The sequence below is a fragment of the Vidua macroura genome, chromosome 9 (genome assembly GCF_024509145.1).
Source record: "Vidua macroura isolate BioBank_ID:100142 chromosome 9, ASM2450914v1, whole genome shotgun sequence".
NCBI classification, from domain to species: domain Eukaryota; kingdom Metazoa; phylum Chordata; class Aves; order Passeriformes; family Viduidae; genus Vidua; species Vidua macroura.
The window spans coordinates 29,345,181-29,360,099 of record NC_071579.1 but is presented as its reverse complement, the minus strand read 5'-3'; the positions used below and the strand labels follow the sequence as shown (position 1 = coordinate 29,360,099).

General features: G+C 41.6%; 2 protein-coding genes across 10 annotated transcripts in view; both read left to right on the top strand.

Moving 5' to 3' along the window:
- The first annotated feature begins 146 nt into the window (after positions 1–146).
- TACSTD2 (tumor associated calcium signal transducer 2) lies at positions 147–1,514 on the top strand. The gene has a single exon (XM_053985410.1). The coding sequence runs from the start codon at positions 147–149 to the stop codon at positions 1,074–1,076; it is 930 nt and encodes a 309-aa protein (XP_053841385.1). The 3' UTR covers positions 1,077–1,514.
- Positions 1,515–8,715: 7,201 nt separating this feature from the next.
- Positions 8,716–14,919, top strand: part of OMA1 (OMA1 zinc metallopeptidase) — a 45,478-nt gene continuing 39,274 nt past the window's right edge. For 4 of the 9 annotated variants that reach the window (XM_053985550.1, XM_053985553.1, XM_053985552.1 and 1 more), the window contains exons 1-6: positions 8,716–8,885; positions 9,637–10,168; positions 10,551–10,779; positions 11,245–11,418; positions 11,505–11,612; positions 12,779–12,907. In XM_053985550.1, the coding sequence (XP_053841525.1) occupies positions 9,657–10,168; positions 10,551–10,779; positions 11,245–11,418; positions 11,505–11,612; positions 12,779–12,907 (1,152 nt within the window). In that variant the 5' untranslated portion in view covers positions 8,716–8,885; positions 9,637–9,656. Of the gene's footprint in view, positions 8,886–9,260; positions 9,428–9,636; positions 10,169–10,550; positions 10,780–11,244; positions 11,419–11,504; positions 11,613–12,778; positions 12,908–14,919 lie in introns of those variants that run through there. The other 5 variants (XR_008438440.1, XM_053985554.1, XM_053985555.1 and 2 more) reach the window with 2 other exon arrangements.

The following is a 14,919-nucleotide window of genomic DNA, read 5'->3' as shown; positions in this document are numbered from 1 at the left end:
GAAGAACCTGTTTGGTGGGTCTGATTTGAATCAATAAAGGGAGCAGCACGCCAGTGTGTAGGAATGAGCAGCCTCCATCAGTAGATTAAAGCTTTGGATGCTACCTGCTGTTGCTCAGGACTTTATCTGTGCTTTTCTCCTGCACTATGGAGCCTCTGTTTGGGGTTGTGCTGGGTTTGATTCTGGCAGTCGCTTCACCAGCCCACGACACCTGTACCTGTGCGACCAACAAGTGGGCAGTGTGTGCCCAGGACGGCCCAGGGAACTGCACCTGCAGGCTGGCAGGTTCAGATCACCCTGTAGACTGCTCAACCCTGACTTCTAAGTGCTTCCTGATGAAGGCAGAAATGATCCCCCTGAAGGAGAAGCGCCTCTGGAGACCTCCCCACGGGGTGTCAGACAGCGACGGCATTTACAACCCTGACTGTGAGGACAGCGGTGACTTTAAAGCCAGGCAGTGCAATCAGTCCAGCACCTGCTGGTGCGTGAACACCGCGGGCGTGCGGAGGACGGAGAAGGGAGGCAGGAGCCTGAGCTGCAGCGAGCTGGTGCGGACAAGGTGGATCTACATTGAGCTGACACACAAGAGGAGCTCCAGGGCCTTCGGCGTTCCCGACGTGGCAAAGGCCCTGACCCAGCTGTTTGAGAGCAGGTACAAGCTGCACCCCAAGTACATCGCAGCCATCAAGTACGACCCCCCCCTTATCCAAATCCGCCTGGACCAGAACAAGAAACCCAGGTGGGATGTAGATATAGCTGACGTGGCCTATTACTTCGAAAAAGACGTGTACAACGACTCCGTGTTTCCTTCCAACAGTAAATTAACTGTGTCAGTCAATGGAGATGCTCTGGCTATTGAAAAGCTCTGGATTTACTATGTGGATGAAAAGCCCCCAGAGTTCTGCATGAGGCAGCTGGCAGCTGGCGTTAGTGCTGTGGTCACCGTGGTGGTCCTCACTGCTGGCATTGGCATCGCCGCGCTGCTCCTCCTCAGGTGGCTGCGCACAAGGACATACAAAAAATTTGAGTGCAAAGAAATGAGGGAAATTAAAGCCCCAAGCTTAGAACTGCCCTGAGCTGAAAGAAGAACGGCAACTACAGGAAGAAAAGGAAAAAAACAAGGTGTAAAATACAAAGAACAGACTCTGTATATGTGATGGATTTGTAGTTTTTTCCTTCCTACAGGAATTTGTACAGTGAATGTTCTAAATTATTCTTGTTTAGTAAGAATAAATTTTTGGCATATAAATGAATTTGGGAGTCAGTTACCTAAATATTTTAAATGACTCTGCTTTGGAGGGTAAGAAAACTGTTACAGCTGTCTATTTAACATAACACAGAAGGCTTTCACTCCTGCTGCAGGCCTGGCTCAGATTGCTTAAATACTTAAATACTCTGTGGGGTTCTTGGTGTATCTATTTACTGAAATTAAAACACTTGCCTCAGCATATTTGGGCTATATTGCTGCTTTTCTCATGGTAGACTGTTTTAAAATGCAGTGTGTTTTTAGTTCATGGGGGCTTTGAAAATAAAAGTTTCTGGAACTTTTTATCAGCAAATAATTTCATGAATATTACTAAATAACCATATAAGAAAATGATAAGATGCTTTGCAACATCAGAGGCTTTTATAGAGTGATTTGTTAGGAAACATCCCAGGTGTTGGGTCTCTTCCAGGTGCAGAGATCCCCAGTTCCCAGGTTTGTATCCAGGCAGCACAGTGAGCTATTCCCACTTGTGCTCTTTAGTAAGGGTCTGACACTCCTTGTCAGCAAAGATCCCTTGATCCCCATGCAAGTGTAAGTTAACCTTGGTGCTTTGCCCACATTCCAACTCTGGTAACAGCTTTCTGTCTACCAAAATTCCCTGGGCAATTTTAATGGGACAAGATATTTTTCAGTGTTGTACAGCTTCACAGAAACACTGCACAATGGTCCGGGACAGGCAGAAAAAGAGCTTTATTCCAATTGAGCTGTGTGTGTGGGGGGGGATTTAAGAGCAGAGTGTAATTACTGAACTTGGAATTTGGCCAACACACAACTGGACTGCTTTGCTACCTACTCATCTGCTGCATTCCAGGTTTGGAGAGTCATACTCACCGTGAAGGACATTTTAAAGAAAATGATGCTGGTTGTTGAATGTTGGGATATTGTCGGTTCCATTCTCTGTGCTGCATGTGGATGTCTAAGTCCATCACTCTCCTCTGTTTCCTGCAGCAGCACCTGCTCCACCAGGGCACTGCTACAGGGCCAGCAGCTCTTTTCTTCTCTGAATTAGTTTCAGTGTTGCTCATTTGTAATTCTAACAACAGTCAGGAATGTGCTGCTTCCACAGCAAACCACCAAAATGCAGCTCAGTTCTACTGAATGGAAAGGATATGAGGGGAAAAAGGGAAGAGGCTTTGATTCTGATTATGCCTTTGTTTATAGACGCTGTTGGGTAATAACATTTGGTTCAACATACACCATTTCCATTTCACCTCACTTGTTCACTTACCTGCTGGAAAATTCTGGGTACATACTTTGGGGCAGATGCATCATACTTTCCCAAAATAAGATTTTTATGCAATTGCAGCAGCAGCATTAATACACTCACAGTTTTGGAGCAGGGTCTATAATTCATCGTGTGCCTTACAGCGACACATCAAAGCTGGTTGTTTGTCAGTCAGGAATACACACTTGTCTGAGAGAAGATGAAGTGAGAATTTGAGATCTAGGCTGGATCTTTCCATGTCATAGGAAAACTCAGGACTTAGCCTAACTCCACACAATTTTGCAAGCAGCCATTTATAAAACAGACTAAATTAAAAATCTAGAGCTGAGCAGCCCCCAGCTGAAGAAATCTAGGATGAGAATAAAAATTTTCCAAGTACATTGCTTAACCAATTTCTTAACTTATGCAGAGCAGATCAAAGCCATGTGTTTGAGAGGCTGGTGCTGTCCTTCGATCAGGGATCATGAGATGTACAGTCTTTTCTGGAAATCTACAGTGGCTTTCACCAGTCTTTTAAAATCCCTGCATTTTTCTCTTTTCCATCATAGGAAAAAATATTATTTTCAAGGTGAATTATGAGATTTTATATTATAATATAAACATTTAGACATAACATTCAGTAGGAAAGGCAAAAGTGACTAACTGTTGAAAAAAATCTTAACAGGTAACAGTGTCAGCATCTTTCCTTGGCTCCTGCTTTTCTTTTTAGTAGCTGAGATTGAGAAGAGAGGCTGTTGTGGTGCCACTCAAATTTTTATTATTCATTACAGCAGAGCCCCATGAAAGCCCTAAGTTGTGGTTGGTTATTTCTTTGCTAGTCCTTCAGCACAGTGCACTGCACACTGGTCAGGGACTGGAAATGCACTAGGGTTGGTTAATAGGAGGGATGAGGTATCTGCAGTTAATCAAGAAAATGAGATTAATTGAAGCGCAGAGAGCCTTTCCTTGGACTAGATCATTCTACTTGAATAAAACTGTGTAGAGCAACTGTAGGATGTGGACTTGAATAAACCAAACAGACCCACTGCCCCTGCTGAGTACTCATTTCTCTCCTGCCACCTCTCACACCAAATCTTTTTTGCACGTGGAAGATCTTGTATTTTACTGTAACAGTCCATCACATTCTGCCTGTTTGACCTTCTTACCACCCCTGATGTTCTCACTGAAAAAGAGACAATGAGCCCTTTTCAGCTTTAAACTTTGCAAAATGAAAATGCTTTTTATTATTCAGATTTTGAGGCTGTTGACTCTAAAATTTCTAGCTATCCTTTTCCTGATTACATCATCCTGTTTTAATGGAATGTTTGCTCATTTTATTTAAGTAATTAGGCCCTGTGCTCTCTGCAGTTCTGGGTTCTGTGGGTGATAGCAGAGAGTGCCTTTGTGCTGCTGCCTACTTGGCTTATAAAGGGAGGTGTGCTTGCTTTAACAATGCCAGAACTGGCTGTTGCCTAAATTATGTTCTGCAGTTCCAACTGGCTGCCTTGGAAAGCTCAAATTAAACACGTGCAGAGAAAAAAAAATCCCCTCTCTGCACTGCAACTCTGAAGAGGCCAGTGCTGCCCTTTGCACACAGCGCCACTACCCCTGGGCAACTGCACAAAGTGAGCTCTGGCCTTCGCTTTCAACTACAACTTTTGTACCACTCACGATCTGAAGACAGTGCCAGAAGCAATGGCAGCACTACAGCAAGGAAATGAAAGATTAGGATTAAAACCCTCTTAAACTCTGTTCTCTCTACTCCCCCTGGTAAAATCCGTGTCCACCTGCATCTCTGAGTATGTGCCCTGGAATTCTCTGACACAAAATGCCCGTGTTGGTCTGTAGGTGTTGGTGTGTGCACACACCTGTGTGTTCCACACCTGCATTAAAAACACACACATCACTGTTTGTCAGAGCAGGGAAGCCCTCGGGCAAAGTCGGGGCAGCAGATCCTCCTCCGTACTCACCACTCTGCTTTTAGCCACTCACCACTTAGTTCTTAGCAGTGGCAAAACAGTCAAATCTGCTGCTGTTGTGGAACAGCAAAGAATCCTCTTTTTGTCCCATCTTCTCCCACTTAAGAATAACCTTTTAGGGATGTTTAGACTGGGATTATGCCAGATGAGGTTACTGATGAGAATCTTAACAACTGCCGTGTAAATACACCGAGGTCCCTCTTGAAACACTGCACCTCTGGGATGTTATTGACAACTGGAGACAAGATCTCTTCAATACTTCTTAAAATGTTTAAACCTTGGGGAATCACCCTGGAAAAAGCCAAACCAATATTTACAGCTCAAATATTGAAACCACTTTTTCAGTGAACATTTAAAGAAGTAACAGATTGGCCCTTCCTCCACTTCTCCTTAATTGGGCCAGTTAATGGTATTAAACAGATCTTCCTTGTGCAGGTGTAATTATCCTTTCCAAAGCATTTCCACTGATTTGCCTCAGGGTTTTAAATACTGCAATTAATTTTTTTTTTTTTTGTCAATGCTAAAATTAATCTTTAGTCATTACCATTGCTATCAAAGCAGGAAAAATGAGCTTCCAGAACTTTTACTATTATTTTTCAGCACTTCTAACCAAATCTCTTGTACCAGGCTGCACCTAGTTAAAATTTCATCCATGCCAGGCAGCCTGACAAGATCCACATCTCATTTGCAAGATGATCTCTGGTCCCTGAGGGATAACACTCCTACAGCCCCACTCCAGCTCCAATCAAGCGCCACAGAAACAATTAGGGAGACTTTGCATTATCTAAATGAAAGACTGAATTATGGAAATGTGCACTGCTAATTTTCCACTGAGGTTTCTACATGTGGGCCCAGCAGTACTGGTGGTATATGCACCCAACCTTTTTCAGGTGGTTCTTTTGAGACTAATTTTTGACAAATTTATCTTTTGAGATCAATGCCTGTCCTTGTAAGGCTTGAAGTGAGAAATCTTAGCACTTTTGCAGCTCTGGTTGCCAGAAAAGCTGCTTGGAACAATTAGAAGGCAATGAAAAGAGCACTCCTTATTTCCAGCCTCTTCACATGTGTTTTGGAATTCAATTTGGCATTGAATTTTATAACAACTTTTAGAGGAACAGTTTCACAGTAAATTTCTGCTTGGTTCAGTAACTTCATTTTCTGGATTTTAAATCTACTTTTTTAAAAATATCAACAACAGAGATAATATGCAACAATAGTCAATAACTATTAAATTCTTAAAGAGTATGCTCTAACTTGTATCCCTGAGGGGAAGGGGAGGGAAAAGGACAGTTAGTACATAACACAACACACTCAGTGGATCAAGGCAGGATATTCTAGTGCACAACATTTGGAAAAAACCTCAACATTAATGAAAAGCATTGTCTGATCTTTTAAATCAATGTGAACTCCTGATATTTCAACTGGCCAAACAGACTAAATGGAATTTATTCCAATTGCTGACTTGCTGAAGGTGATGGAGTGCATTTTTTCAGCCAGGATTTTAGCCCAGCATTCATGAACAGAAGTGAATTACACTGAAAGTTGAATTACAATACTATCAATTAATAATTAGTTTTTCCTTGGATTAATATAAAACCCAAATATTTTAATATTTTATAGTGAGTTTTTTCATTTGAAGCTGAAGACTGTATATTGTAACTGACAACTTTTTAATTGTGATGATCAAAATTGGTAGCAGAGAGACTTTAGTACCAAATACTGAAGTATCTGTATACCAAACACAGAAAAATACTTTTTATATTCAGAGTTAAACTACTTTTCATTACTTTTATTGGATTTGGCATTTGCTTGTGTGAGTAATTTCATACATATACAAAACCTCATTTAGTTCAGAACAACTACTTATATAAAGAGAAACACAAATACTAATGGACACACCCACACAGGAAAATTGTACCTGTTAAGGTGTTAATTGTTTAATTGGACTTAGGAAATCACTTATGACCTCTAAATAGGTCTTCTACAGTCTTAAAATTTTAAATTTGCTTTCTGGTCTTCTTCTGCAATGAGAATTATAGGTTTTTTTGGTAGAAAAGATGAGGCTTGTCAGCAAAAACTCAGCTACAAAACTGCCTTAACATACCTCTCTTTACCATAGAATATTTTATTTCCACAAAGAAAAAAAAAGTTGCATGCACACATCTTCATTAAAATTCAAGGGAAGCAATAATATAAATTACAAGTTACAATGTTTTTTCCACTACTCATCTATTTAGAGGAAAAAAAACCCACTCTACGACTTTCCAATTGCTCAACTGTTTACCAGATTTTCATCTAGAGATATATTTAGTGCTGGTATTTGATAGATCCTATAATTACCTGTGCTGTATTTGCTGCTTGTCTGCTTTGGAGTTTTAATTGCAAGCAGTGATGCTAAGGGAAACTTTAGAAGTGCAGAATGTAGAGCACAACTTTTAGCCCCATTCTTGCACACTCAAAGCACCCATTGATTTTAAGAAGAATTTAGCAAAGTAGGAATGCAGGAAAAGCTCCTATATCCTGTATGCAGACAGAGTTAAACAATGCATTGGAGAAACAAATAATTGCAAAAAGAAACACACAAAGAAAAAACCCCAAACCAGTGTGTTTTCAGCAGACTCAATAAAAAGTGGAGACACTAAGGTGGAAAAATTGTAGAAAAAAATGGTAGAAGGTCTGAATGGCTTAGGAATGGAGAATTCTAGATGGAGAAAACAAGAAAAGTATGCAAATATCAAGTCTAGTTAGGATATTAATGAGAGCTTTCATCTCAGTTCTTCATTTCCTGACAGCTGGGACACACACAAGCCTTGGGTCAGACAAAGTGCTTTTCTGCTGCTACAGCTCAGCTGGTTTTGTGACTGGAGCAGACAGTCACAAAAATTAATGCTGTGTGACTGACTGACTGTGTCAGAGGAAATTTTAGGATTATCACTAAATAAAGTTTTTTCTTGGCCTGGGCTGCAACAAGTGGTCACTATGAATTTCCCTTGGCAATGACCATCAGTGCTTAAGAACTGTCACGAGGGCTCTGGTAATAAAAAAAAAGGTGGAATAAGGAGTACCTCAACAAACACTGAACAACACTCAGCTGTGCTCATACACAGAGGATGTGGCTCTGGAAGGCAAAGATTTGTGTTTCTTTACCTCCCACAACAACAGGGCTTCTGTTTACATTCAAGGCACCAGGGCTTATGTGCAGCCTGGGCTGCCTTGTCATTACCACACATCCCAGCCTCACCCTCCCTCAGAAAATAACTTGTTTTTTGCATCACATTGATCAAGATGTATTTGTCAGCCAGAGGAGCAGGACAAGAGCTACACATTAAGTTAGCAGCTTGCTATTTTCTTGGGAAAAACATCACCTCTGCTCCTACCACAGCAGCAGATCTGACTGCTCCCTGCCATGGAGCACCACCAGCCCTTTGGCAGCAGGAGCCACTTCTCATTTCAGGCCCCAAAACAGAATTGCAGAATCAATCAGGTTGGAAAAAGATCTCAGAAACTGAGTTCAACCTGTGACAGATGCCACCTTGTCAGCCAGTTGAACCCCTCCTTGGGCAGCCCACTCCGATGTTTAGTCACCTTTTCTGTGAAGAAATTAATCTTCATGTCCAACCTGAACTTCCTCTGGCACAACCTGAGGCCATTCTGTCTTGTCCTGACACTTGTGACTTGGGAGAAAGACTGACCTCCACCTGGCTGCCAAGTGAGAAGGTCCCGACTCAGGGCTGCTCTCAGCCATCAGGTTGTTGCCCGCAAAGTGGGATTGTAACCTGGTGTGCAACAAGGCAATAACTGCACACCTGAGGTACTTTTTATTTCAGAGCTGCACTCTGGTTCTGGGAGTCCACAAATCAAGCAGGACCACCAGACTTTTCCCACCATTACTTATAGGCAGGAATTCAGAGTTAGTAATTTTCCAAGCACAGCCCTTCTATTATGATTGATTACTAATTTACATACACATTACTCTGACGAGTTAGCAATGTATACACAGATATACATCAACACCTCGATTTGCTACATCCTTAAACCTTCTCAGTTCCTGGATGTCCTTGACTGGGGGAAGCTGACTTAGGCTTGAAAGCATACAAAGATCTTACATCAAAGAACACCCTGATTTAAAATAACCCTGACGTATTCCACATTTTGCAGGCAGGTGACACGGAAACAGCGCGGGCAAAGCCAGAGTTACGGCACTCAGGAGAATGGGCCCTGCGCCTGAAGAGGGACGCCCCTGCTCACCGCGCCGCCACAAAATGGCGGGCGCCGCCTGAGGGGAGCGGCGGGAGCGGCGGCGGCGGCCCCGCCAGAGGGAAGGGACGCGGGACCCCGGCGGCCGCTGCGCCTGTCCCTCCTCCCGCTCTCCACCCCGGCTCCGTATCGACACCGGCTCCGCGGTCCGGCCCCTCCGCCGCCGCCTCCTGCGGTGGTGAGTAGGGGAGCCCGGTGGAGGAGGTCGTTCCCGGCCCCTGGGACGCGCAGCTGGGAGGCGGCCGGAGCTGTCCCCCGCCTCCCCGCCCGCCATTACCCGGGCGGGCCCCTCAGAGTGACTCGTCTGCCTCATTCCCGGCTCCTCGCAGCAGCCCATGTCAGGATAATCGCGGTTACACCCGAGGGTGGCGGGGCTGGGGGAGAAGCAGAGGCCGCGATTGGAGCCAGAGAGTGAAAGGGGCCCCTCGGGCAGTAAGGCCTGGGTCTGTTCCGTGCCAAGGCATTTCCACGTCCGTGAGCTAGAGGCTCCCGGCTGGGGGAGACTTGTTTTGGCGGTGTTTTGTTTCTAGGCCAGTAAAGTACGAGCAATGTGCTCACAGATCCTGGTTTTCCTCATGTATCGGAATGACACTGGGGGCAGGAGCCCCGCGCGGAAAGGTGATGACCCACAAGGGACATCTGCGGTCACTCTGATCTGGTGGTAATAAAAGTGAAAGGAGAAAAATAAATCACGCCTTGTTTTATTTTCAGTGATGCAAGGTACGGATATCTTTCACAGTCGGAAGCAGATGGATGTCTTACAACTGTAACCGGATGCAGTTGTGACTGTGACCTTTTTTTGTGCAATGCACATGTTGTCAAACTAATACATAGTATCCGTTCAGAGGAAAATGAAATAACGGAGCAGAGTTTCTTTTTTTGGGTGGGCTTCTTAATACCAGTCTGCTATTTTTTTTTTTCTTTTTCAGGGTAACCAACCAAAGAAGTTATGAATATCATCTGTGGTCTAAAGCTGTCGGGCAGAAACTGTATTTTGTCTCATTTGGTTTCTTTGTGCAAGCAGGGGAAGCGCAGTAATCTCTCTCGGTCTTACACAGGATGGTGCCAAAGTCAGGGTGACAGAAGTAGATGCCAAAGGTTGGATTTGAGTGGAAATACTATAAACTGTTTTTTGACTGGAAACCCTGACTCCTATAGAAGCTTGGTTGGTAAAGGACTGAGATGTCTTTTGGATGTCCCACATACAAGTGGACAAGAAGTGTACAGGAATGCAAACCATAGTTTGGGAAGGTTTTTCTCTCAGTCTTCGCAGTCACTGGGGGAGAAGATCCCATCCCTCCTGATCAGTTCTGTAGGGCAACCCCCACGTCACTTTCCTGCTTGGAACATTCAGATCAACAGGTCTTTTCACGCATCACCAGCACTTCAGGCTGCACCAGTTCCTCTTTTCTGGATTATTGTGAAGCCAGCTCAGAAATTATTTGCCATCATTCTTGGCAGGTAAAATACTGTGTTACTTTCTTCCCAGCACAAGACCCATCATGCAAAGTGTGAGTGTGGGGAGGGATGGCAGGTATGTTTGTAGTGTTGTTTGACTGACAGTTTGCTCAACAAGAGGTGGTTTTTTTTCCATTATCAGAGGTGTTAGATGTATTTTTTTGCTCTTTTCCTTCTCATTTACATGTGGTAGAGGGAGATGAGCCAAGACACTCAGGGACATTCCTTCTTCTGTGGGAGGGAAGAAAGGCAGTGGAGTGGAAGCCAGTTAAAGTATAACCCCCCCCCCCCATAAGCTCCTACATGACATGAGGCTGTAATAGAGAATACAGTAACAAATTCCTTTTCAAATATGCCCTAAGTTAACACTGTTTGTATCTTACAGGAGCATAAGAAAGTGGTGGAAGGCACTTCCTCCTAATAAACGGGAACTCTTCAAAGAAAGTGCAAGAAAAAACAAATGGAAGATCCTGCTGGGTGTCAGCAGCTTGGGAGTTGTATTTGTCATGTTTTATTTTACCCACTTGGAGGAGACACCCATCACTGGGCGTGCTCGACTGTTGGTGTTTGGCAAAGAGCATTTTAGGGAGCTGTCACAGATGGAGTATGATATGGTAAGATTCTAGACAAGAAATTGAAAGTACTCAAAAATTGTTGCTGTTTTAGTGATGAGATAGTCCTGTTAATGAAATGGGCAAACAAACCTTGTAGTGTCCTTGATGAGTTTTGAACTTCATGCTCAGAACCCTGCAGGGTCCCCTGTTACCTCCTGATCTTGTCCCCATCGTTTTTTAGAATTCCCTTTCCAGGAGAAGCACATAATGGCTACAAAGCATATAACATGCACGTAGCAAACATTCTTAACTATTTCTTGTCCATTGAACTAGTCCCTGTAATTTTGAGTTCTGTGATTTCCTGTTGTAAAGTGAAACTTGATAAGCCATATCCAAATGTATCCATATTCCCCTCTGTCAGAGACACGAGATAAGAACAGAACAAGTACAGGATATTTTCAAATTACATGTTTTGTATGCATTTTGTCCACCTTAAAAATTAGGACCAATGAATTTTTTTTTCAGTGGATGGAGCAGTTCAAAAATCAGATGTTACCTGAGACAGATGCACGCTACCAGGTTGTGGAGAGAGTTGTTGGGCATTTGTCTGAAAGCAACAAGGACGTCCCCCAAGTCTCAGCTCTCAAGTGGGTTATCCACGTGGTGGATGAACCAGGTGTAAATGCTTTTGTGCTTCCAGTAAGTTGTACACCACACACACACAAAAAATATCAAAATAGCACTTGATATGTCTCCCACTTAATTTTTGTTCTCTTTGTTTACAGAATGGTCAAGTGTTTGTTTTTACTGGGTTACTGGATGCAGTTTCTGATATTCATCAGCTGTCATTTATTTTAGGACATGAAATAGCTCATGCTGTGCTGGAACATGCAGTAAGTCTTTAAAGAAAGCTGTCTAATATTCTTAAATTATTAATTCTAATTACTCTAGTTATGATTTTCCCTATCATTACCAACCAAGTTTTCAGTGTGACTCTATCTAATTAATGCAAAATTGAGTTTGAAATGAGTAGCCTGCTACAGTAGATCCTCATTATTTGTCTGGCACTTAATAACTGTCAGAAGACCTGTTAACACAAAGGCTGCCAGGGCTTTATTCACAGTTGTACAGGTAAATTATGACTCACTTTCAAGAGTCATTTAGAGCTTGGTCTGCAGATCCCTCTCTTATAACACAGACATAAAGAACTGGAGGTACTCAGCAGCTCTGTTACTCCTATAATTGTTCATACCTGCAGAAGTGTATCTCAAAATACTTGATGCTGTTATTATTGGAGCACACAGTTTTAGAATGTCAAATTCTAGAATACCCAGAGCTTGGTTCTTGTATGATTTTGGGTGAGCAACAGTTCACATCATTGTTTCTTGGGCTCGGTTCAGCCAAACAACCCTTTAAACTCCTAAAAAAATATTTCTGACAATAAAGAAGAACTTATCTTGTTTGTATGGAATCACCCAGCTGGCACAGAGAGAAGTATTGCATGATCCTGTTTGTAAATGCTCTGATCAATGTCAAATAGAGCTCTGGAAAACAGAATAATCTCTTGGATTCTAAATTTAAAGGAAAGCAGCAGAAAATAAAAGATAAATACATTCTGTGTACTGTCCCCTTATGCCATTAGTGATCCTGTTTCAGTGATGTGTTATCTCTTTTCAAATTAATGTAAAGAACAGTCTTTGAGTTATTTTTATAGACTTTTTATTCACACTGAGGTGTTTCCTGGCCTTTTTACTGAAGAACTTTTTCTGCTTGTTGCCTCCATCCTACCTCAACCTTTGAATCTCTCAGAGTCTGACAGACAGAATGTATTTGTTCCAGCTGTATGCAGCTTACGTGAATTCTGGCCTGAAAGTACCTTGTATCCAACTGGATTTTTTGTTTGTTTGTTTTGATACAAGCAGGGAATGTTGTGCTTGCCCTCTTCCTGTGGCTCCACAGGAAAAAAAAAAAAAATCAGTGACTTTTAAAGTGTTTCCAAATTCTGTTTTATGTTCTAAAGAAATGTCAGACAGTAAGGAATGAAAATTTCTGTTTGCAGGCAGAGAAAGCCAGCCTGGTTCATTTCTTGGATTTTCTCTCACTCATCTTTCTCACTATGATTTGGGCCATCTGTCCTCGTGATAGTTTGGCAGTTGTTGGCCAGTGGATTCAGAGCAAGTTGCAGGAGGTAAGACTGATGTTTTCTACTGTCCTTCCTGATTTCCTTGGAAAGATAATGTTAATCTTTTGCTACACTAAATAGTAAGTTTGGGGAGAAAGGCAAGAGGAGAAATGTAACAAAAATTAATATTTGAGTGTTATGGAATATGTTTTTATAAATTGGATTCTGCTTTAGTTGATGCTGATTTTCATTTGTCATGTTGAAGAACTTTAGGTTTCCCTAAATGACTGGATTTAGTTGCACAGGCTGCAGGAACCTGCTTGCCAGTTAAGACAGATGATTGTCTTTTAGAAAGGTAACTTGCCCTTTAAAGTTGTATGTAGTAAAATGGCATGTTTTTATCTTAAGTAGTTGTTAAATTCTTCCTAAATCAAATAAAATATATGGAATTCTTTAAATATATTGTTGGTGGTAAGAATGGTTTCCAAGATTAAAAAATTGAGAATCTAAACACCCTTTATATAAACCGTGCTATAGTACAAGTTACTAAAATAATCTTTTCAGCCAGCAAATATTTCAGCAAAGTAAAATTCAGAGGCTTTCTGGTGCCAGTTTTCTTCAGCAGTTTAATTTACTCCTTGGACAATTACTGATCCATTTATTTTTTTTAAAAAGTATATTTTTAAATAGAAATTTGCTTAGATCATAAAACTGGAATCTGAATTGAAGTGAAAGATCTCTGGTTTCTTTGACTTGATGCTTTTCCTGAGATTTCCCCCAGTTCCTCAAAAACATGAAGTTAAACATAACCAATCTGTTTTGGTAGTTCTTATGCTAATGGGTAGATGTGTGGATTCTGAACATAAATTATCTCTTAAGAGCTTGGATATTTGCACAAGTAGCTAAGAAACCAATACATTGATGAATTCTAGCCAGCATTTTGAAGAGCTGAATTTGGCAAAAACAAAGTGTGAATGAATCTTGAGACTACTCATAATTTAGACAGCAAAATTCAACTCCCTGTCAGCATCTCTTCTCCTCTCCACAGAGAATGGGTACTTTGGCATCATGGGTTGGAGTTGTACTTTAGGTTGGAAAGGAAATCTGGGTTTAAACTCCAAGTCCTGTGCAAAGGAAACATCATCTATGGGATACTGTCCTGGTTTAAAAGGCTGATCAAGCTCCAATAATGTTGAAGTGATAAATACTTGCAAAGCTTTCATCCCATAGACAAAAGAAGCTGAATAGGAAACTTAGTTTTTATAGTCACCCAAGAGTGCAGTGTGTGTTTCTCTCATTCAGTATTTGCCTGTTGTGCCTACATGAAAGTGAATTTTTCTGCACATTTTCTCAGGATGTTTCTCTTCCTCTTCTTCCATAATGGTATTTTGCTTTTCAAAGCTTTAGCATCCCATTCTGTGAAAGGGTTATTTAAGTCATGCTGTGGTACTTGCTTCTGTTTCAATATTTGTTTTTCTCTTAGGTCCTTAGAGGCTTGACTTTTTGACCTGGTGACTACTGTGTATTTTTTATTATTGACTCTAAGTGTTTTCCAGTGATTCTTTGTAGGGCTTTGGGCATGTGAGCTCCAGTTCTGCCTTTCCCCCAAAGAAACTGGATTTTTTTTCCTTAATAAATTGTTAACTTTTCTTATTACATTTATTTGGGGCTTTTCCTTAAGCATGTATTTCTGGACTGCAGCATATTGGCTTTGTTATAGAGCAGTAGTTATTTTATATGGGAACTAAAGCCTAGGAATTATTCTTGGAATAACACCAAGCATGGCTCTGAGTTTTACTCGTGCCCCACACACCAGTAGGTACAGATACAGTACTTCATATTTCTTTCTTGTCCACCTCACGCCATAGGATTTGTATTTCATGTGAAAACTGGTGATTTTGGGCATTCAACATCCCTGGAACTCCCTTTTCTTCAACATACACAGGTAGCTCTGATAATCAAACTGAAAAATCAAATTAATCTTTTTTTGTGTCCAATTTCTGACAAGGATTTTAGATCAGAGTTTGAAGTTCTAATTTTTCACTGTAGCACATTCACAAAAGATTTTTTAAACAATT